At 45.2% G+C, this 25224-nt stretch overlaps 1 protein-coding gene across 1 annotated transcript; it reads right to left on the reverse strand.

Annotated features, from left to right (window-relative positions):
• Nucleotides 1–12157: 12157 nt before the first annotated feature.
• meox1 (mesenchyme homeobox 1) lies at nucleotides 12158–16638 on the reverse strand. Its single transcript, XM_061264820.1, has 3 exons — nucleotides 15825–16638; nucleotides 13850–14022; nucleotides 12158–12587 (listed from the first exon to the last, which is right to left on the reverse strand). Exons 1-3 carry the CDS (start codon nucleotides 16312–16314, stop codon nucleotides 12465–12467), a joined length of 786 nt encoding a protein of 261 aa, XP_061120804.1. The 5' UTR covers nucleotides 16315–16638; the 3' UTR covers nucleotides 12158–12464.
• Nucleotides 16639–25224: the final 8586 nt, after the last annotated feature.

Genomic DNA, 25224 nt, shown 5'->3' on the forward strand with positions numbered 1-25224 from the left:
CAGGGAGTATAACCACCATAACAAGGCCTCTATTGCTGTGTCTTTGCGTTACAAAATACAAACTCTGTCCAATGCACCTCCAAGTTCCTCCAAACCGCCCACAAAAATATGTTATCATCACAATTATGTATTAGAACATCCAACAGCAAATCAACTTTATATGAAAAATGCTTTGTACTGCAACAAAGTGACCACTAGGTGGCAAAGGTGACCTCCTTTTTGTATTACCCAGCCCAGCATCAGCTTGCACAGAGTAAAAGCACAACTATTTAACGTCATACAAAACATACATACAAAATGTTATCTGTAAATGAGCCAAACAAAAACTTTTGCTATTATTTTTGCTGTTAAATTAGGCATTAACAAATTAATGAATCAATGTTTTATTAGTTATTACAGCAAGAAAATAACCCCATGATTTTTTCCAAACGTACTGTATATGTATGTCTATAGTGTCTGCAGTCGTTTTTTTTTGCTTGTTTCACTCCCGTTTCACTTTTCACCCCCAGCATGACCTCTGCAGACTGCGGCAGCGATGATGTCACTTTTCCAAGCCTATCAAGAGCAATTAGACGGCCGCACAAGGACGCTGGCGCGCACACACGCGCTATAATTAAGAAGTAGTCTTACATAAACAGAGTAATACAATATCTTAAAACCCATTTGGAAGGAGCCTTTGGCTTATTGCATTTGTCAGCGCTCCCGAACTGATTGGCCCGTCGCTCGCTTGGCCAAGTTTTCAGCGCAGAATCTGTGAGGAAGTTTTGACATATAATATAAAAATATTAGTGGTAATAGGGGGCTTTTGGAGCACTAATATTGCAATATTAATGGGGCTTTTCGGAACCAACCCTGAAGCTGCTCGGTGTCAAATAACACTCTTGACGACTACTGAACTTTAGATTGATGGATGGATGGGTGGAAAGGGGTCCTCCTGCTTATTTAAATGTCTAAAAAATACATAAATAAAATGCATATTGATTGGATGAGGTGCAGTTTAACGGCAAAGCCGTTAAGGAGGAAAAAAGGCTGTTTTAGGTTCATGCACTTGCAGCCGCTGCAGAGCAGGAATGCAGATTTACAAGCTTGCACAGGCATGCAGATGTGGAACCAAAGAGCAAGTGTTATGGTCAAACCCCTGGTGTGCACAACGCTCCCCTCCCACTCCCCTACCTCCCCCCATCCCGTGCGTGACCTCCCCGCTACACCCCATCTTAACGGTGGTAGCCGCAGCATCCCTGCTGGGTCGGGCCTGTTTATCTCTTCCGCAGCGGCCGTGATTAATGATGCCCCAAACACATCCTCTCTTCTCTCTGGAGTTGCGCAGCTGAGTAAACAGGACCCTCCGCTACCGTGGACGCCGTCCCGGGCCCGCCGAGACCCTCCCCCGCCCTCGTGCCCCCGAACCTGGCGACAGGTAGCAACTGATCCTGTTCTGAGATTTGCCGTGTGATGCGCCATGACGATAAAAAAAATAGGAGCACAAGGAAAACGAATAAGAAATTCAAAAGTTTGGCCCGAGTGTCTCTGACATTCCAAACTGGATTACACACCTGTATACACTGCAGGCCAACTGGCAGGAGGAGGCATGCACGCAATGGTATAAAATATTTTTCAAATTTATGCTTCCTGATTCAAAGTGAAGGACGCAAATGAGATATGTGGATACGATGATCCCCGACATTCATTCTAAAACACATACTTTTATACACTTTAAATTCAATCCCAACAGCCACAAAATAAAAGTAAAATCATGGAAACGATCACACAGCATAAAAACAAATGAGGAAAGACATTTTTATACGACCTTTTTATTATAAGGATCTGATAGTCAGACTCGGACTCGCCATTAGGAAACGCATGCAATTTGTGCATAATCTCTCTCGTTGCTGAAATACGGCTTTGACTTTTCCGATTTTGAAACATCAACAATATCATTTTTTATTATACACTTTTTAGTTGATGATAAATATTAATATTAAAAACCTTTGTAGGACACAAATGCAAAACATGAGGGTGTGTAGAATTTTATAATCCATTGTATTGACATATTTTTTGATCTTACATATTACTTCATTGACTTTATTTCATGCCTGCATGACCATTTCATGTTTCGCATTGATTGTGTTCAAAATGTCCCATTGTGTACAACAAATTTGTGCTGAGTAGCCTCGAGTCTCCTTCAACGTCCAGCTGAGCTCACCGTTTGTACAACAGTGCCAAAAGTTTGCGTCTGCCGTGTCAAATGTTACACATGCCTCCGACGGCAACATTTTAGTGCCGCGCCGACCTTTGGGACCATTTGGTGAGGCCGTTTTGTGTAATTGCTTTCAAAGTGAGCAGCATCACACTCAATAAAGACTTTTTAAGATAGCGCCCGCTCTGATGCGGAGTTCTGAGACCGCTGCAATCGTCTGGACGGTCGGTGTGGGTGGGGGGTTGCCGGGCCCGTCTGTCCCCATGTCTCGGCATGTGTCTCTGGAGGCCGGGCGGCGGGGAGGTGTGGGTTGAAGGATGGGGAGTGGAGCACATGTGCCGACATTAAGTGGTGACATGGTGAGAGGCTGTGAGAGCGCCGCGCCGCCACCGTCGCTGGAGATGATTGACGCTGATGTTTTCCTCATAGTAGGTTGAGGTTTGGTGTATGTTGAAGTACAGTAGAGCAGAGGTTCTGCTGCGGTGGGAGCCGTGAGTCAGAAGCAGCTGCTGCGAGCTTCCACATGAGTGTGCGTCGAACTCAAGATCTTGTTTCAGCTCCGCATGCGATGTAAATGATGTGTGTGCTCTTTGCGTATGTGCATTGTTTCACGGACGTTCATGTATGTTTGAGGCCAGATGATCACGTCCTGTCAGTCTGCAGCCTCCCGCAAAAACCTGAAGCCCCCCCCCCCCCCTCCATCTCTCCCGGGGGACGCCGTTGGAAACGCGCACTGACGCTCTTCCTCTCCTGCGCGTTCTTGCCTTGGTGAGACACATATTCCCACTTCCTGTCAAACTTCCAGTGCTGCTTTTTCCTGTCAAAATTCCACAGCCATTAAACTTTCCTGGCAAGCGTTCAGAAAACAGTTTGGGATGGGGGAAGGAGGGCGGTGAGGGGGGATGGTGGGGGTCTTGGGTTCCACCCTTCGACCTCCTCGTCTTCTCTCCTCTGGAGATCTCACATCCTGCTGGCCACCTTCAATAAAGATCTGACTTCATTCTTGTTTTCGCTGCTGATCGGGTTTCTTCAAAAAAGTGTTTTTTAGAGTGTGTCCAGACGAGACGTCCACCCCCTCCAACGGTACTATAACCCCCCCCACCCCAGTCCCTCAACAACACCACTGTCCCGCTTTTCCTTTTGCCCGTCTCTCGTCCAAGATAAAGCACGGCAGGGATTAGTCTGAGGCAAATATGGAACTGGAGACTGTGATTTTGTCACGCTCTGAAACCATTTATGCAAGACAAACAACATGGTCTCCCATGCGAGGCCAGGAGGAGGTGGTGGAAGACGAGGTAGTGGTGCTGGTGTTGGAGCTACCGTGTTGAAGCAAGTCCTCCTTTCTGATCTTCATGTCACAGTGGAGTTTCTGCTTTTATCCAAAGGTTGCTTTGTTCCTTTCTACCTTTAATTACTACAAAAACATTCATGTTGTCTCCACTTTCCACACATAAGGGTGAGGTCTTAGTTTTGGTACACTCTGTGTCTAGTTTTAGGCTTAAGATGTCATCCTGGGTCTTGATTAAGGTTCCGGGCTCAGGTGGCTGATGAATGTGTAGAGTAGAACCTTTCAATGTTTACATTTTGGTCCAAGTACTGATTTGGGTCTTGCTTTGGATGCCCTGTTAACACTGAAGTTGAGGTTGAGGCCTATACGGCATTGGTTTTGGTATATCGAAGCATCTCAACTCCCCACTGAGGTTTGCGGCCCAAACCAGCTGCTCACACTTGTAAAATTCATGTGTGCACGTGCGGGTGTGAGTATATGTAGCCCTCGACCCGAACTGGTCCAAATGAGAACAATCTGTTCGGGCTGGACGCCGGAGCGGGAGCGTGGGAGGCCGCCATAGTTTCAGCGCTCGTCAAAGGAGAGTAGGACTGACAGCAGGAGGACCAGCCAGGTCCAGACACCTGCGGCGGAAGCTCTCTTTGATTGGAGGGGGCAAGGGGGGTTTGTCCAAAGCAGACCACGTCGGGCTGAACAGGCGTGTTGTAATAACTAAGAGACTGGGGTTGTAAGCTGATAGCCTGGCAGGAATTAGTTGACTAGCTGAGACTTCCCGTTCAGACCAAAGTCAGGACGGAATGCGATCGGTGTTCCCGTTCTCAGTGTTTGTGTGAACAGAGCGGCCGAGAATGATGGAGCGGGGGAGCCGCACTGTGCAGAGTGCGAGCTTATGAACATTGGTGATGATGACAGTACGCCGAGATTGAGGGGGTGTTCGTGGTTGGGGGGGTGAGTCACCCTGAGGTGCCGACATCCTTGGTGAAAGTTCTGCCCTCTGCGGGGACGGCACCGTGCAACCCGATATGGCCTTTTGGTGTCCCGTCAGCTGGTGCCCGCCTCTGGGCCCGTTTCCTTTTGATGCGGGGTTAATTCAGCGCTCATAAAAAAAATTGCAAATCATTTAGGGAGTACTGTACTACAACATTTTGTACAAAAATGCATGTTGTGAGAGCTTAGAGAGGAAGAAAGTGCAGAGAGGATGGCGCGGTTGACTGCCTTACGATGAAAAATGTTATGTTTGATGGTGTTATTCACGGCTGACGTGACTCGACGTTAAAAGGGCCTCCAGGAACTGCCGACAGCACGCTTCCTCCGCGGCCATGTTGTCTTTGCTTCCCTCTGGACGGAGCACGGCGCTGTTTTCGGCGCGGTGGGTCAACGTGAATCCACGTTCACAGATGGTTGGTGCTAATGGCTCGTGTTGCTATCGCTCGGGGGCAGTGGGGTAAAAACCATGTCCAGGGAAAACAGTGAAACAAACACCAATGTGATCCCGCGCTTGTTTTGGTTGGAGCTAACTCCTGCTGACTGGCATAACAAACTGTCGGGTCGTTCAGGCTACCATCAGATGATATAATTGTAACGTGTCTATTGCATGCTAAAAGAAACGAGAGAGGGAACAAAAATGAACTCTCGCTCTCTCTGGGAGTGTGTGAGGACTTTGTTCCCAGTGCAATCATTGGGCGTGGATGTTAGCAGCATCACACAATGGCCTTAGACGCATATTGTTACGCTTTGACCCATTGTGAACCCCCTACAGTGGAATTACCTTCCACGCTCTCCGGCCAGCTTTCCTGCTCCTTGTTCCTCACCCAGACTACCTTCACTCACCTTTCCCCCCCTCCCCCTCCCTACTTCCCATTTCCCATCCCATTGCCTGTTGCTATTTTCCTCAATTTGCTTCCAGACAATTAAGAGGACGTGAGCCAAATGTCTGTCCAGAAACAGACACCAAGGGTAGACAGTGGACGGCTATCGTCTTGCCCTTTGTCCAACAAAAACTTGGCGTTCCTCAACCCCGGCAGAATCCACATCCGACCTGACAAACAATGTCACGGCGGAATAAAACCGTATCCAAGATGGGGGAGGCTCAGCCGCCAATTCGCTAACACGCAAAGTATCCGCAGAGCGCACACGTGTCTGGAACGCCGTGCCGTGTCTCACTTGTCGGGGAGGCTGAGGTGTCACAGGAAGTCGGAGTGCGATTCCAACGGCCCTGCAGCTGGCTGACGGCTGCGCTCTGAAGGCTTAATCCTTGGGGTCTTAACGAGGATTTGGGTCGTCGGAGAAAAAAACGCTTCCGGCTTCATAAAGATGTTGAAAAGAGGACTTCAGTGAAAATTTGATGCTGCTATTCTTAGTTATGCCAAAGGGGTAAAAAGGAAAGTCTGGAGAGTCTTTGACTGCCTGCTCTGCTTTGTCATTGGTTAAATCCACATCACGTGATTTTAAAAAAAATTAACCAGCATCTCCATTATCGAGCAGTCTCAATTTATTGGGTACCGGTGAAGGTTGCCAATATTAGCCATTGGTACTTAAGGCTTTTGGCTGTACTGCAACAGATGAGATTTGAGGGTTCATGTGTACGCCGCCACGCATGGAAGCGACGTAATGTGTTTTTACTCTTTGCGGGTGTGAAGGATGCTGACCTCATTCCCGCCCGTCTCGTCCTCCTCCTCCGGCTCGAGGCCGATACTGACAGCTCGGCTATTGTTCCAGCGAGTGCGTGGGCTCGCGGGGCTCCCATGTGGTAGAAATCATCCGCCCACGTGCTGCAGCCGACGGGGGCCCGAGACCATGAAACCGTATACCGAGTAAGAGCGAGAGAGAGTCTGTGGGCTGCAGGACGACGTTCTGATGAAAGACAGTGTGAGTGCGGGGAAAAATAACAAACGCCAGGCTCCCGCACACACTCGAAAGTCACGCGAGAGGCTTTGCAAAGGCCTCGCGGGGCCCCGGCTGGTGGACGGGCAGATGCGGGGCTGGAGGTGGGTGGGACACAGCCGCCTGGTTCTCCTGAGGCTGCTTTGGATGGAAGCCAGGCCGAGAGCTGGTGCGCCCTATTGGCTTGCACGCCATTATGAAAAAAAAAGAAAGCGAGCGTCTGCGCCCTTTCAAGTGGGTGACTGCATGTCCGTTTATTGAAGTCAGCTGCAACGCCGGTGAGGTATTATTCCCCAATACAGCCAATTACCAGAGGTGGCAAAAGTACTCACACTTTGTTCTTAAACAGACGTGAGTTATGTAAAAAAGTGGAGGGTAATAGTTGAAGTACTGATTTAACTCCTTTACCAAATAAGAGTGAAAAAGTACAGAGACTGATTTTTTTTTAAATAATTAATTTTAAACTGCAATTGCAACTTAATATTATTTTTTCTCCCCATGTGTTTCTTTTTAACAAACAAACAAACAATAAATTAAATCACATTGACAATACAAAAATATTTTTCTTTTAGGTTCGGCTTACGCACAAATAAAGACAAATGAACCATGAAGTTCTATGAAAGCTAATTTATTTAAGTTGTTAATTTACTCATCACTTTGACGTGCAGTCCTTTAGGTTTTACACAACAACTTTACAAAATCCTTCCAAACAAGTGTTAGCATTCCAAGCACATTTTGATAAAGTAAGTTGTAGAAAGTACAGATATGAGTTTTCAAATGCAAGGAGTAAAAGTAAATAGTCCGGAAAAAAAAGGGAGTACAGATACCTGGAAAATTGACCTAACTTCTCAGCGCTGCCAATTATTTATAAACATGGTTAGAATCCCAATGGAAGAAGCTGGCGTGAGTCCACATGCAGACATAAAAATATGGCTGAGGACATTATAAAAGCTTTGCCTCACTGTTCCCATGACTAAAGTGTGTTTACTGTGCTCTGAAGCCCGGCAGCACATTTTCACCTCAAACAAAAAATGTAAACCTACTTGCAGCTTTTTTTTTTTGACAGCATGACCTCATGCGGTTTTGGGTCCTCCTCCTCGGGTTTTTTTTTTTTTTTTTAATGACAACACCTGTACTGGAATAGCTGCCTTCTCAGGGTCTGAAAGTTTCTGTGGAAACCCAAATCCCTGGAATTTATTACAAGGGGGGCCGTTAAACGTACGGCTGATGCTCAGCAACCGTGAGCGGCCCTGAAACGCGTTAAACTGCCTTTCATGCTAACGTAAAAGGTTAATTGGTGATTAACTCCGACTGGTGACATCATACGTGAACAATACGTCAGGGAAAATCACGTTTTGGGTTCTTGACTGTGCTGTTGTTGAAACAGCACGTGAAACGGTCCCCCTGCATGCCGAGACTATGAAGCAAAAAAGGGGTGGGACACTAATAACTCACATTCAATATATCCAGTTTTTATAAAAGCAATTTATTTGATCTTGTACACCAACTATAGTGGCAATCCTTTTATTCTGTCTGGTGTTACAATATAATCAGAAAAGGTGCCCAAAAAAACAATTCAGAAGAGCGGACAGTAAAGAATCCAAGCCTGACCTCTTCAACTTTCTTATCTAAACAGGACGACCTTTACTGGCAGTCCTGGTGGTGATGGTGGTGGTGGGGGGTGCCATGGGGTAGCAGAGGACTCATCCATCACCTGTCAGCTCCCAGAGTGCACTGGGACTACTGGGGATTGCCATCATAAAAGTGTCACGGCTGCCGGAGAGAGCCTGGGACAACTAAAGACTAACACGGCCTCTTGACTGGAAGCTGACTGCGTTAAAAAAAAAAAAAAAATACTCAGGGCTCCTCAAGTCTCCAGCAGTGCGGGAGACATCTGTCATTGTAAAAAGTCTCAAGGACCCAAGCTTGAAATGGAACGGAAAGTTGGCGATGTTGGTTTGGAGCCCATTTTGGGCACATTCCAAACTTCTACTTAAGAAGCAGCGAGACCAGGGATGGGACACTGGAACTTATACATGGTCCAAAATAGGGATGCACCGAAATAAAAATTCTTGGCCGAAACCGAAAACCAAAAATGAGGAAACCAAGGCCGAAAACCGAAACACCGAAAGAAATGTCAGTTATTAGAACCACAGCATTTATGGCTACATGTGTACTAACCTCACTAAAATCAAGGCATTGCAATAAACCAGTTACGAAAGTATGAAAATATTTATTTAGCACTGACAACAATGCACAATATAAATTAAAATTCAAAAATAAAATGTTTAACTTGACCCAACTCATGTGTACATTAAATAATAATTTACAGGCTTATAACTGACTGTAAAATTAAATATGTTCTCTTATAAAAACACAGAGAACTTTCTTGCCTTTTCAAAAACGTCCCCCACAGACGGAGTGGGCGTGCTCGGTGTCAGTTTCCTTTTCTGTGTCGCCTTCTTCTCATATTCAGAATGGCGATCGGGATGTTTGGATTTCAGGTGATGAATTAAACCCGACATGGAGAAACTTTTTGCAGATGCACCCCTTTCAGCATTGCATGTTTTGCAAATCGCTATCCGTGGGTCTTTCTCTGAGATAGTGAAATCAGTCCACACCGCAGACTTATCCCGTTTTCCCGCGTGCTGGCTGCGCTGTTTGCTCACGTCATCACAAGTTTCGGCCGTGTTGTTTCGGTGATTTAGGTCTTTCGGCCAAAAACCGAAAATGCACTTTTGGGTCATTTTCGGCCGAAAATTTTCGGTGGCCGAATTTTCGGTGCATCCCTAGTCCAAAAAGTACAAAAAAATTACAATGACATTTGGGAATATTTCGTAGTCGGACACTGAGCAGTCGCCAGCGTGTGAGCTTCCTGTCGAACAAGGCCTTCAGTGTTTTCACGCGGTGATGGAGCGGTCGGTCGCGTGATGCTTCGCAGAGTAGAACCGTCGGTCGAACTTCCGGGGGTGTCGGGTGAGCATCAGCAAACGCTGGAGTGGGCGGGACGCGACGTCCAAAAAGCAGGAAGTCTGATAATTTAAGGTTTCGGCTTCTAAGCTTTGACGGATTGCGCTGCGGAAAGTGTAGTATTTATTCCTCCTGAGGGACTCGCCAATCACATGAGACGATGGAGTTGGAGGGTGATGGCGGGATCCTTCTGCATTATGTGCGAGGGTCCACTCATCAGGTTGGATTTTTTGCCCGCAGGTACTCACAAACACATGAGCCACAAAAGAAGCTCAATGGCATGCAGACACACGCAAACACATGCTCCTGATATGCTTCCCTTGGACTCAACGGCCATCTTGGGAGGATGTGCGGCCGACACGCCATACACTAACTGCCCCCCAGCAACCCCCGTCACGCCTGCCCTTGGTTGGGTTCTGTCTAACATGTGTGAGAGGATGAAAGCGTACATAGTACAAATCAATGAGAAACGGAGGGTGAACATTTTAAACAGGGGTCTTCACTAACTACTTTTATAGCCTTTAAATGTAAGAAAATGATTTGGTTTTGAGTCTGTAGACACTTTTGGCTATTTTTGGATATTTGAATGAACAAGTTAGGACCGGTTTGAAAGGTTTTTGACCACAAACAAAATCTGAAGTAGCGCTACGAGATTGTTGCTGCCAACAAATCAAATCTGAAGTACACGTTGCGAAATATTCATAATTTGTTCCAGTAATTTTCAGTCTTCTCAACTTTGCAGCGGCCTTTGACGCCTTGTCATGAAAGCGACTTGCTCGGCATGAATCATTCATCACTGGAAACTTTTTTTTTTTTTTTTTTTTTTTTTTTAAATGGAAAGTGCACAGCTGCTCTCACAACTGCAACATACGTTTGCCGCCACAAACGTGACATTTTCAGACGTCTATTCAAAAGCAATTAAGGTGATGTGAAAGGATGAGTACGTTATTAAGTATCAAGGAATGGTGAAGTCTAATAAAAATGACTTAGACCTCATTATTACCTCATTATTCACCATTACAAGCAATATTTTTAGTTTGGGGGAATCATTAAACCAATCACACCTTATTATTAACTCCATTATTCACAATTTCAATCAATATTCACACTTGATTACACCAATGACTTCACCATAGGTCAATTTCGAGCCACAATTTAGCAGGCGGGTTAAATAAAGATGATCACACGGCCTCATTTTCATTCAAATGAGGTCATTACAAATCAGTAAAAAAAAAAAAAAAAAAAGAAGCTATGAGATAATATTTAGTCTCTCCCGCAGCTAAATGGAAGAGGAAACCAATGTTATGCCTACCTCAACATGCAGCAATCACACAAACCGCCAAACTCAACTAATCCATTAATTTGACCGTGCTACGCCTTTAAGAGGAGCCTCCACAGCGCAAGAACAACATTCCAGCCTCATTAGTTTACACTGCTGATATTAATACTATGATTACAATTGGACACGGTTTATTTGGACTACTATTAGCCCTAATACAATAATAGAGTCTGAAAGAGGTTCAGATGTGGGGTTGGCACAGGATCTACCCCCAGCAGCTGCAAGGGGGGTGGGGGGGCTTGCACCGGTCAGGCGTACAGTAACACTTGACCTCTGCTGTGTGCGTGTATTCATCCCCCTCCCGCCAACACGGTCCCTGCAGACGGAGCCAAAGGGCAGTAACCTCCAAAGGCTTTGTTTGGTGGGCCGCGGGGCGAGCATAGGCCCACTATTGTACGATCGCGCCGTTCAAAAGCTTGTTTTCTTTGGGAAGCAGGAAATTGGATGACTGGCTACCTGCTACAACAACATCCTGTACTTGAGAAGCCGTCCTCTCGCCCATACCCACCTATTATTTCCCTTTTCCATCATACGCAAGTGGTCAGGCAGAAAGATTCTTTTTTAAATCTCCCTCTGGTGCCGACCCACCTCGCACTCCCCCCTCCCTTGTGCGTGGGCTTGTCTAGTTTCACTCAGGTTGAGATCAAATTGGCCTCATCAAGATGCTTCCGTACTAAAGAGTGTGCGGCGGTTTCAGTTGTGGGAGTCAGACGCTGCCCGGAATGATGCTATCAGACATATACGCACGATTTTATTTTATTTCTCCATCCAAGTATTCTTTCTAAACGATGACGTAACAGCCTCAGAGGTACCTTTTAGGACAGGAAGTAGCAACACCCTCAAGGTCAGGCTACAAGTCCCCACTATGCCATATAGTATTGACAGACACACATACGTATATAAATGAATAATAAATCTAACTTTAAACAAGAATAATGTCATCCGAGGACACTAATGCTGACTATAGGGTGCACTGTCAGGTGTGAGTAATGCTTCTTGCAGCGTGAAAACATTTCCTGGGATTAAGACGCATTACAGGATGACGGCGACTTGATGAGCACTCATTCCGAGAGGATTGCGTGCCATCACTAATGATAATTACGCCACCATGGGTAGGGATTTATGCGACGCCTTGTGTTGGATGGCCAGCCATGGTCCCCATTAGGCAGGATGAGCTCACGTGACCCCCACACAGGAAGACTTGGCCGTTGTACCCGACCTGGGATGTCCAGGAGATACAGATCAACTATCTGACACGGACAATGGATGGTGTGCAACTGAAATCTTATGTATTATTCTCTTACGAGACAAAATAAAATAATTTCATGAAACTCATTTTGCTTCTGATTGTGCAGCATTTGAAATAAATGCTGAGGGTATTTTGTTTTATTGCAGAGGATTTATTCTATTTGCGCAAAAAAAAACCAGTCAACATCTGTTTTTATCGCTAACATTCAAACAGTATTAAAAAAACATGGAAGAAAAACAAACACTTTTTTTTATTGAGTCTCTGCAGATTGTTGCAGTCACGTGACAAAGATGGCGATGACATCCAGTCTTGCCCATCCAGAAGGCTTCTCACAATATTCAAGATGGATGGCTCACAAACAAAACTGAGATCATGGTGGACATCAATCAACTATGTACATTGGAAAAGCACACATACTTCTCTTCCTGGGAACACAAATTAAAAATAGTCTTTGGAATTGTTGGATTCCTTCGTAGCGAGGTCAGACTTGACCAGCGTTCCGTCTTGGTGCCTTCTCTTTTTTTCTTTCTGCCGCCTCTCAGTCAGAGCTGGGTGAGGCGGCCGAGTCCATGTCGTCGTTCTCCAGGTCGTTGGGTGACGACGACTGTCCGCCTTTCACCCGCTTCCACTTCATCCGCCGGTTTTGGAACCAAACTTTCACCTTGAGAAAAGATACAAGATATATTATTAGTATTTTTTTTTTTTTCTGTATCACCGTATTATGACAGAATCAGAATTTTGCTCAGTTTCGACTTTTTTTTTCAAAAAGTCTTTCAGTCAGCTCGCGCCCAGACTGTATTTCAACATATCATCTCGTTTACCGACACAGGATGTCGGTTCACTCATCTTCCTTACTCGTCAATAGGAAATACTTTGACACCGAGAATAGCAGCGAACGGCAGGAAGTTCTTCATAATGGATCACAACAAATGAGGGGTTGGTGACACTCAAGCGCTTATTGCTTCGACTCATGCTTGCTTTATTTTTTTTTTAATTATGAAAAAACGAGCATCTAAAAATAGCGTTTAAAGTGAAATATGCCAAATCAAAACAAGAAGGCAACTCGCTGTCCTTTTTTCTATGGAAAACTAGAACTTGATCATCCTTTTTATTTTTTTCCCCTCAATTTTTGGGGATCAAGTTTGTAGAAGTTGGACATGGACACTTCCTCATCCATCCTCATCTGATGTGTTCCAACATCCTGATCCCCCTTCTATGCCGTCCACTGTCCTTCGTGACGACTGATGGAAAGGACATCACAACAACGTCGAGGATGGAACACGGCCGCCGTCGCGTTCCAGCTGTCTGGGAATTCCATTTTGAGAAGCAGACGGCCGTTCCGTGCGGTCACCGTGGCACCGCTGTCTCATTAGCCGGGACACCGGACTTTTTAATAGAGCCGGCCCGGTTTGATGGCGCCCCCTCACTAAAGCCTCACGTCATGCGGAGAGAACCGCAAGAGTCCGGGCAGGAAAACATCTGCTCATTGTAATTTGGACGACGGCAATGACTTCGTGTGACGGAAGGAGCGGGAGAAGAGGTTTTATTTTCGCCGATTCCAGTTGCATTGCAAAAAGAATCCTGGTCAAACTTCATTTTGTACTGATGAAGTTTTCATCAATTTGTGCAAAAACAATTTTTAGTACAAACTGAGAAAAACAGACCGAATAAGCCAATTATTTTTTTTAGCTTTCGTCCTCCTGCATTTGATTAAAACAAACTGCTAGCATAGTACGTAATTGTAGGCGATGTGATGCAATTTGTTTAAGTGCCTTTAAGAGGCGGGGCCTGTTGCATTGAATGTGATGACCGCAAGTCTGCATGTGAGTGTTTGGGCGTGAGCTGTGGCTGACAGCAGCTCTTCATGAGCGTCTCTCCTTTCCCACGTATGGAGACTTATCAACATATTGTTTATGGTCTCACTTGTCTTTCTGTGAGGTCCAGGTTGACTGCAATCTCGTAGCGGCGCAGCCGAGTCAGGTAGTTATGGTGGGTGAACTCGGCCTCCAGTTCCCTCAGCTGCTCTTTGGTGAAGGCCGTGCGCTCCTTGCGGGCCTTGCAGTTAGTGTCGGCTTTGCACCCTGACTCCGGTGTGTCTGGGAGAGGATCAGAAGAGAAACTCATTGGGCTGGGATATTTTTTTAAGCAAGACAATACGGTGAAGGGTATAAAAAAATAAATAAAAATAGCGCCTTTAATTTTTATGACACCAACAAACTTTAACGCTCAGGGCACGGTAATTTTAGGACCACCGAGAATCGCACACAGCGGGGTCGACATTTGGCTAATTTGTCCATTTGGCCATGCAAGCCACACGGGGACCGACTTAGTGGAGGAATGCGGCGGAACATCGTTAAAGCTGCCAACAAAGGAACAAAGATGAGCGTGTGTGTGTTTGTGTGTGTGAGTCCCGCGGAGACCCCTACATTAACTCAGCTCTACCTGACAACACATCCATCACGAGATGCCTCAAACGTCTCCACAGGGGTTGGCATATTTTAACAATGTCACTTTAAGGCAGAAAAAGCCACAGTAAAAATAGCAGTTTTAAAAATATATTTATTTCATAATAGTTGCATTAATATAAGATTGTTATCATTATTTGCAATTTGAAGCTGATCCTGTGACAATGTTATTATTCGATTCTAAAAGAGCAACTTTGTGGCAAAAAATTCAAATGATTTTCTCAAAAAATCTATTATAAAAAACAAACCTTCCCCCCCCCCCAAAAAAAACTTTTTTCAATGACAACTTTGTTTTGAATAAAAACAAAAATCTAAAAACTTAAGTTGTTAACAAGGAATCATTTAATGAAATGTTGCTCCCTGAAAAAACTGTCCGTTAAAAATTGTAATCGTCGGCCTTTTATTATTATTATTATTATTATTATCATTCTCTTTCTAAATTTTGGGGTTCCTTTATGTGCGCAAGAAAATATATTCAATTTGTTTTTATCTTTTCCTTTTTACAAATACCGCATTTAAACCATTAAACAGAAGCTCTTCGGTCTGCAGTAACTATTAAAAGTGTAAACAAATCACGAGTGATTGAATATTACGGAATACAACAAAATGACGTCATCGTATTTAACTTTCGAACAACGCTAATTTGACAACTGTTAGCCTTGCCAGAAGTTCTAGCCAGAGAGTGAACTTCTGCAAATCCAGATGTGCATTTAATACACGTGTAAGTGCAGATGGTGCACTTAAACAAAACAAATCGCCAGAAATGTCACACTTAAGTTTAGGTGTCGGCGCTTAATGGCGTTCGGGTCGGCCGGCAGCGTCCTTGCGGGACCGAACACCTGGTGGGACCTTCCGACACCCCACCCCCAATAAATATTCCGCACAGCCAGCTGCTGTAAAAGCAAGCGGGCGGCGGAGGGGCACGCAAACTGTTTGAGTGGAAGCCACAAATTGTCTGTGGACCAATTAACATCATTTGACAGCCAAGCACAGAAGCGTGACTTCACAGATTACCTATGCAGGGGTAATTTTACAACCGTTGCTGCCAATTAATTAAAATAAATTAGCTGCCGTTCTTATGACATTGTGGGGCGAAAACTACCATTGCCCTTTGTGCATTAAGACAGCTCAATAATAGACTAACTATTATTTGCACATTTGGAAATTTTACAATTATTACACATTAGGACCTTTACCATGAGTAATTAGTAATTAAAAGAATAACAGTTTAATGATGCTATCTATTTATCTCGCTACAGTAGCTAGCTATCGAGCTAGCAATAGAATATAGCAATATCTTAGATACATTTATAGATATTTGATATATTTGCTACATATGCATTTCTAGCTCGATATACAATAGAATCTAGCTATCAATATTAAATATGAATATTCAATAAATTGTAGAATTGTTACAAAGTGTGTCCGCTCACCTGTGCCATCTCTCTTCCTCTTGCCGCCGCTCTTCTTGTCGGAGTCGCCCGATGCCACGCTCTGAGGCGAGTATTCCCCCTCGGGGCACCCAGGCAAGGTCCCCGGCAGTCGCTCGGCTCCCACACTGTCCAGCTCGGACCCCGCGCCCTCCCCCACTGCGGCGGAGACGACCACGGGTGGGCAGGCCTCAAGGGCCCGACCCCGCGTTTCGCATGGGTTGAAGTGCCAGTCGGGCCTTTGGTAGCCTCCCTGGCTGTCCGGGTAGAGCCTGTCGTCACGGGGGTAGGCAGCGGCATGCGGCAACAGACAGGAGCCGGAGAAGTCCGTGTAGGCCAGAAACTCTGGCTTCTGGTGCAGGGAAAAAGGGGCTTGCTGGTAGGGTGACTGCAGGTTGGCGCCTGGGACGCCCGAGTGAGGGTTCCGCATGCACCCCCAGATGGGGCTGCTGGGGTGGGCGCTCCTCATGCAGCTGCTGGCCGGCTGGTCCATGGTGGCACTTGGAAAAAAGTCAACGAAGTCCCTCTTGACGGCGTGAGGACGCGACGCCTCTGTGACCCCCCCGTCGTCGCTCGCACTCCTGCGGGGTCCTCGGGTGCTTTCTGGGACTGGCTTGCTAGAGCTGGATGCTCAACTGCTGGGCTGAGGCGCTGGGGCCGGCCCTTTTCACAGGTCTGGTGAGGCCTCCTTGACAGTGAGCCCTCCTCTTCAAGGTGGGAAAGCACGGCCAGTTTATGGTAGGGGGAAACGCGACACCCCGGAGGCGGAGTCTGCAGGCTTTCGGCCACATGTTGGAGTAGCTGGCCTGCCGCATCCACTAGTATTAATCACAAGGGAAATTTTATATGCACATCTAATGGGCTTTCCAGACGCCGCCATTTTAAAAGGGACATTGTCTGCCGGCGAGAAAGCAGCCACCCACGTGGGAGCAGTCCAGTCAACTCCTTTCCAGCTCCTTCGTGCTCATGGACACCCCCCTTAAGTTGCTTTTTGACACCCGGATGCTGTCTTCTGTGTTTCAATCGCGCGCAAATCCACCTGGCGGCATTCCCTTTTTTCTCTCCCACATCGATGACATGCACGATATGGAAATTCAGGGCTGTGATTCAACAACAGGAGTGGGATGTTGGCTTGGGGAAAAAGGAAAGTCTTCTGGTGGATGCTTCCTGTTTTTTTCAACACACAGCAAACAGCTGTGGCCGCATGAACCAAATTTGCTTACCCAAACCCGTGTCACAATCACGTACTTCGCTCAAGTATCACCAAATTTTAAAGCACTCAATAGCACAAGGATGGATGGTGTAATACGCATGACTCAATCGCCTGATGTGCCGCAATGAATGGCCATCGGTAATTTTTTTCAGAATTGTCCAGTTCAGCCACTTTAAGCCTTCACACCACATGCCCTTGTAAAGCTTACTTTTTAATTGTTGTGAACTCGGGCTTTGGAGCGTTCCCACAAAAAGTGGAAAAGGTTCCAAAGTCTGAGGCAAATGGGAGGACGGCCTTTGCGTTCACCCGGTGAATTGTTGAGCCATGAAGCATCTTTTTACTTTTTACCTCTTTTTACTGGCCCCACGGCGGGGAGCCAGCCTACACTACTCTTGTGGTCACGCAAGCCGCCGGCCATCTGTGTGTTGCCATCAATTAGAACGCCTCTCTCCGTGTGTGCTGAGTAAATACACGCAAGCCGCAGTGTGTGTGTCTGTGTGTCAGCGTGTGATGGGAGTCTGGGTCTATTTGTGTTGATAAGTTCCACACCGCTCCTGTCATGATCTGTCGTCAACAAATCCCAATTAGAAGCCATGAAAATAAACCATAACTAATGTTAATCTCATAAGGATGGCCTGCAAAGCGGCAAAACAAATGCTGTGATGTCGTCTGGTAAATGTGAAACAGTTCCACAACATACAATGCTAAGCTTATAAGCCAGCTAGCTTCAGAGAAAGAAAACACAGGATGAAACTGATGTTGATTTTGTCAGCTGCTGATCACTGGTCATTTTTGAACAACCAAACAATATTTTGGGTGTTTATTTCAATTTATTGTGCACGTGTTTCTTTTAAGAGAAACACACCTCAGTAATATGTGTGACGCATTGCAAATAAATGAACTGGCCATGAGTCACATCTCCAAATCCCCTGCCAGGCCCACAACCTGTTACTGTCACTCTCAGCTAGCCTGTGTGCATGTGTACGTATTCCGTCACAGTGTCAAGATTAGGAGTCTCCATTCATCTCGACCGTCTGACAGTAAGAATCCCTGGTGAAACTATCTTCACCTGGGAACTGACATATCTGTCTGGGCTACTGTGCCAGGAAGGTCAAGTTAAAAAAATGGAGGGGGAGAGGGTCATAGATACTGCCGGAATAATATGAATTAGAATTTAAAAAGTTCGGCAAGTTAGTATAACAACTCTATTGGGGGGGTTAAAACTTTCCAGTAGTAATGTGCTTTGGCGGTTTTGTCCTTCAAAACCAACAATAACAAAGCAGGCCATGTGTTTGTCATTGGGAGCTTATTATTGAGCATTTGGTAGCACGTTTCCATTGTGCGCTAGCCATAAAGTTACTTTGCAATTAGGTTGCATCTTTAAACGTAACGGAGGAAGTGGGAGATGAGGTCACAAACTATCCACGTGGTCAAATACCTCAACCATGACCAGTGCTGACATTTCACTTTCTGTGACATCACAACCCACTCAAGAAACCCCAGAAGTCTCGAGTAGAAATTACGCAAGCGCGACATCACGTCTCGCTTGGAAACGACGTTTAGCCAAACATAGACAACATAATTACCATAATGGTCCAAGAGTTGGCTACCGAGACTACTGTAGCTTCATAAAATGTGAAAACACTACTACTTACTATAATTTGCTTTATTAGCTCCAAGGCTCCATGTGGGATTCAATGAAACATATGCATATTCCCTCCGCTGTGTTTACATTACCCACATTAAACGCTACGTGTGCGCACGTGTGGCAGGGGAGATAAAGCACTCACACGTGCAAACGATCATGCATGATTGCAATCATGTGCAGGCAAAGGTTCCTTCACAGTGCACGTAGTGAAGGTACATTAGTGGCGTGTCATGCATCCAAGGCTAAGTGACGTTAGTGAGAGTTCGCCCGCAACTTTGCGCAAGATAATATCGACTGTGCCAACTTTTCCTTGAACTGAGGGTCATAAAACTGTTTTTTTTTTTTTTTACTTTGCATATTCACAGTTACTATATCCGATCACAGTTCACACTGACATTCTGTAATAAGCATGCCAGGCCAGTAGCTGGCGATGTGTTTTGATAAAATGATGGATGTGAATGCAACAGCAGCAGCGTTTCCGTCGAAATAAGTTCTCGCTTAAGTGCCTCAAATGACTTTGTACGTGTGTAAAGAAATGACCTTTTACACCGACGAGGGAAGTGATGACACAATCTTGTGCATTGTGAAGAAGTGCTAACGTGACCTAAAAGTGCTAACGCAACAATGTACAAACTCAGACATGAGTTAGGACTGTAGTTTGTCTTAGGAAGAAATAAAAAAACAAAGACGACGTCACACTGACCACAATCGTGTATGCGAGTGTAGTCCGTGTTGTTTTGAGTTACAACAATGAAAACATCTCATTGACACTGCGCCACAAGATCTCTTTTTTCCCCGGCCTGCTGCGGCACGCTGAGATGTTCCTGGCAGCCGTTTCGGTTTTTCTTCCAAACACATAATGACTTAATAGCTGCTCCGCAAAGACTGCTCTCTAGCGGTTTGTACTTGGAACAGCTTTGCGGCTCTTCGGGACAAATGAGTTGATTTTAGCAACTGATTGGACTGATTGGAACCTTTCTTCTTTTCCAGTGAAAAAGCTTCCTTGTGGAGTTCATGCTCACAACTGGCTTAAGGGAGGAATCTCCCGAGATGCACTTCTTCTCATCCGTGAGTTCACATTCATAATGTTCACTTCATTTGTCATATTACAATACAACAGTGGCTGCACAGTAGGACAGCATTGCTGACGCATGTCTCTGGTCCAACAAGGCAGACGATTTTAAAATGGCAATAATGCATTTGTATGTTTTGTAGCTCTCTGCTATTATGTAGTAATCCAGATCCTATTTTATTATTAAAAGAGTGATTGCTGGGAGGTGTCTCCAGACCACTGGCATGCGTGGGCTTTGGCATTGTGACATGATCACAGATCACCTTCCTTCCCGCTTCCAAGCAGCAGCACAAGGCTGGACATCCTGCTTGGGGAGCAGTCACTCTTTGAAGAGGCCCGCATTGAGCGAGCCGCCTCTCAGAGGAGTTGCTCGGCAGAACCCCTCAAACAGAAGCGCATCATCTTTGAGGGGTTCCCGAGGCGCCTTGCAGACACGCCGGCTGAGTTTCAGTCATCGCACGCAATGTATAGGACACCCTAAAGTGCCACAAAGAGACAGGAAGTGTCTTTTTTTAAGCCAAATCTACAAAGGTACTCAAATCCTTTCTTCTTCTTCAAAAAAGAATCCTGACCCCCATTGGAATGACTTCCCATAAAAATCCATGTCAGACATAAAGAATTTACAGTTAGGAAAGAGTAGGCCTAAAATACACTCATACGTAGTGTACAAATATTTGTGGTTCAATATTCAAAGATAGAAAAATTACCTCAGATTTCTTTTGGTTTAGCTTCGGAAATTTTTGGTTCATCCACTTGCCAGGAAAGCAGGCGGACGGGCAGATAGGCAAGAAATCGCTGTGGTAGCCATCATGGTCCAATCAGAGTTCGGAACAGAAAGCTCAAACAGTCAGGCAAGGCGTAAGGACTTAAAAGACTCACTAAGAAGAAGAGAACCACGGCAGCAAGAACTGGAAAATTCCCCAAAAGGCACCCAAAAAGGTCTGCTACAGAACATCAGTTTATGCTTGACACTGTGTAGAAGCTACAATTAGAAGTCATGATGTCATTTGGGCAATGAAGACTTAAGTGATTTTGATAGGACAGTAACAGTGTGACATGAGTTGATGTCAATGACGAGTGACGCCCGCCGTGAACGCTCGCCATCTTGTGCACTCAAACATTTATCTGTCTGATGCTTTCACAGAAGATGAAGAAGACGAGGAGGAGGGAAAGCAAAGAATATTCCAGATGTCAACAGTAAAGTTCGTCCAAGTCCGTCCGGTTTGAGGCCACTGGAGCTTTGCGTGTATATGATGCTGCTAAACGCATTAGCTGGCCGGGCAGCAAAGAATTCTGGGAAGACTTTCAAATCCTCATCTTCCACGTCCCTTTTGGAATCAACAACTACCGCTTCGTTGGGTACAGCACACCTGCACAGCAGCTACAATGCTAACTGTGCTATCGTAAGCGTATCAGCATAATTTATGAAACTACTAAACACTTAGACTTGCTAAAAGTTGCTTATTCCTGGTTTTCCCAAACCGTTCAAGCCATTAGGCTAATGATATAATGATTAGGCTAATGTTGCGTCTTTCATGGTCTTAATGTGTAGAGCTGATGGCAAGGCAACCTCAACAAAATACTTGCGGCTAAGAAGCAAAAACTCCGGGCCAAATATTCCCAACTTGTGGATATATGACCGTTTTTACAATGTATAAATAAATGTCTTTCGCAATAGGCTCATTTCTTGTCATATGGAAAACAATGTGAAAACTGATTCCGCTTATGTTGTCCATTTCTCAGCAGGAATTTGAGTTGCTAGTTGCTTTCTTGAAAAATGGCCGCGAGAGGGGTCGGAAAAGTCGCAGACTTGGCAGCACTGACGGTGCTTTTGTAAAATAGCTCCTTGCTGGTCACAGCTACGGGTAAAATAAATAACCCAACTTGACTTTTTGGGGTATTCATTTAACCCAAATGAATAATATATGGACTGATAAGCTTTTGTGCTTAAAGAGAGATTATAGGTCACTTTTAAGCAATTAAAACACATAAAATTAAAACAAGTAGAAATAGAAAACTGAAATAAATGTAATAAAACATCATTTTCACTTCCTGCCTTTAGCTCTATCAGCAGCACAACCACAACTCCCCCCCTTGAGAGGACAACATGTCCGGCATCATTTTCACTTTGACCTGAGCAGAAGCAGACACGGCTCGCCCACGGGCTCGTGTGTTGGCGGCGGTGCCATGAGGCCCGTGTGGAGACGAGAGACGACCAGTAAACGCATATGATGTAAGATCTAACCTGATACACGGCGCACAGGTCATTATGAGGGTACAAAACATTTCAAATTGTGCAATGTTATATTTTCAAGAAAAGTCCTGGATGTATTTTCTGTCTGCTGACATGACGATGCTGAACTGAAATTAAGGAGAAATAAGCGACAGAGAAATGTGCAATGTGGGAATTTGTAAAGTTTGAAATATGATTCGTCTTGGACAAAATAGCAAAAATTTGTGAGAGAATTGTTTGTTGCGGTTTATTGGAAATTATAAGACAGAATTAAAACCTTATTTATGTATTCACACCTTGCACCCTTGAGACCTTATTTTTGGTAACACATTTGTAGGGTTAAACGGGAAAACGATGCAGGCTACATTCATTTGGATAAACATGCAGCATGAGAAAAATAATGATGGATGCATTGAAGGCAGTTTGGAGGACAACACTGCCACCTAGAGGTGAAATGTGGCCTCAAGTAAGTTTCTAAAAAGGGACATTTATCAACCATCATTGAAATTATATGCTTTAAATTTATTTTCTAAGCAATAGAATGACATACGTCCATCTCTTCACTGCTTGTCCCCAATAGGGTCAATAGAATGTAACATTTACACTGTTAGCTGTCATCATTTTCAATAAAAACAGCTAAACATTAAAGAAAAATTGGCAAAAACCACAAACAAGCCAGCTGGCCATCTAACAGCCATTGGGGGACAATTATTCAGTGCGCGACCGCAAGCTGTGTCCTAATACTTTTGTCTATCCAGTGAAATTGTGAGAAAATACGCATTTGTACAGCAGGGGGCGCAGTGGTGCACAATTGTTGGTCTCCTGCATGTGGTGTGCACGTGTTGGCACGGTTAAAGGTGCAATTAGCATAAAAAGTGCATGTTGGTGTTTTATGTCTTGTGTTTATTATTAGCTTTGTGAAACCTTGGAGAACGGACAAATATGTTTGATAGAACACAATTAAGATAACGCGAGTGAGAGTGACTTTTATTTCGTCCAATAAAACGATTCCCTTGATATAAAAAGGAGAGGATGGCAGGAATTGCAATTATACGTACGCATTTTATTAATTTAGTTCTTTATTTTCGATAATCATTTTCGAGCAAAATTAGCTGAAATAGGCCCCAGGTTTCTGGCCAGCCACCTATGACGGTGTCCTTGTCTTCTGGCCACAAACATCTGACTCCAATTGATGGCAAACCGAGCGCGACCGCATCGTACACACAATTTGTGTATCATGTTTGTTTAACGCCGTTGGACCCACGAGGCCCCCAATACCCCACCGGCGCCAGGAAGGGCCGAGATTACGAAACAGTGCGGTGCCATTTCCTCCCAAGTGGACTTCCTGATGGCTCGCGAGCTTTGTTTTTATTCCCAACTTGGATTCTGATGCATGTTTGCACACAGCGCCACCAGTGGGAGCTGTGGGCAAACCTTTGAGTTCAAGGGCATTTTGTTTTTTCAATACACAGGCTAAGTCTATCCTAGTGGAAAGGGTACAAATGAAGACAATCAAATTGTAAAAATGAATCTTTTACTTTAGATTAAGAGCGTGGGAATATCTCAAACATGTGGTGTCACTAATGACACAAATTTCAATTATCCACACACTCAAAGCCAGTCTGTGTAACACGCATCACTATGGACATTGAGGTGATAAAAAAGTCCTTTTTCCAATGAGGTGGCCCTTCCAGATCAATTTAATTGACTAAGTGGTCCTTAGTCTGCGCCAGATAACACTAAAACGAGCCATAAATGTGAATAATACAGCAGACTGATGATGAGCCTTTGAATAAATCGTCTTCATGTTCTTGATAAGAGTACAAAGAGTAGTGATTTAGTGTTCTTAAAAGAATTTGATGGCATACTTGGCTTCTGTTACGTGCAAATTCATAAAGGGAACACATTAGATACACGTCATATAAATATCAAATGTGAATTACACTTGGGGATTTTAACCCTGAATAGGCAGGGTTTGAGATAGTGTACCTAATGAAGTGTCCAGGTGTTTCAATTGAGCATGATGGAGTGTGGCGTTTGGTTTAAATGCGGTGTGAGACACAATCTTGGAAATCTGCAGTGTATGGTTGGCCCAAAGCCTTTAGCGCTCTTATCTCTGCCTTGCACTATAATGGCCCACTTCTAATCAGGCTTGTGTTCCTCTGATAGCGTGACAATTTCCTCTTAGTCACCCCGACGGCTCGCTTTGACTTCCCCTCCGCTCAGCATGTACAGTACCCCCCTCAACTGCCCCTTGACCCCTCCCTCAACCAATCCCCCGCCAACAAGCGCCATGATGTCAACGGCGCGGTGCGGAGTTGGCGGCGTTTCCTGCTGACTGGATGGTGCGCTTGAGGAGCGACAAGTTTGACAGTTTAAACGCCAGCGTGACTGATGATGATGCTAATGGCAGTCGCTGACATCATCTCAGGTCAGTTGAGGGAATCACATGACACTTTCGAGCAAGCCGCAGCATCATTGGCCGTGGAGGGATGTGGCTTCCTTTAAAGAGTGAAGTCGCAACATCGTGTACTTCAGTCCACCTCTACTCCAAACGTAGTCCGGGGCCAGCGTCGCCATGGCAACTGGCGGACCCCCAGAGTCAGGTGACATTGTAAGGGGAACATTGCCGTTCTGGCACCTGCTGCAGGCTCTATTCAGGGGCGGACTTTAGTGGTCTTAGCTCATACGGAAAAACGATTCCAGAACTTGCCTCATCTCTCACATGGTTTTAATCACCTTGCGCTGCAAGGTTGCAGGTTCTGAGAGAGCAACTGGTTCCAACACTGAGAAGGGAAAACCATCCCTTGGGGAAGAGAGGAACTATCAATCCATCGATATCTATAGCAACTATCCAAAACCACACGGGAAGAATGAAATTTCAACAAACGAGGGGCAAAGCAGCGTGGGAGAAATAACTCGGCGTGTCGGACACACGAATTCAACAAAAGGAAATTTTTTTCCCCGTCCCAACCAGCCGGAACAGGCCGCCGATGGGGGCCTTCACATCATGTCCGTCAGCGCCGCTTTCCCTAGTTTTGGCGGGCGCGGTGGATTTGTTTGCATTCTCGCTGGGGTCGGAAGTATTATTTGGGTTTCAAATTAGACTGTTGGTGACTTTACTTGATGGGAACCATGTAAGGAACCTGGCAGACACGCAACTAATAGAAGTACATTAGCACGGTCTAATCATGTTCACCGCAGGGTAATTCATTACTAATTTTGCATACACATTAA

The sequence above is a fragment of the Syngnathus typhle genome, linkage group LG18, assembly GCF_033458585.1.
Source record: "Syngnathus typhle isolate RoL2023-S1 ecotype Sweden linkage group LG18, RoL_Styp_1.0, whole genome shotgun sequence".
NCBI classification, from domain to species: domain Eukaryota; kingdom Metazoa; phylum Chordata; class Actinopteri; order Syngnathiformes; family Syngnathidae; genus Syngnathus; species Syngnathus typhle.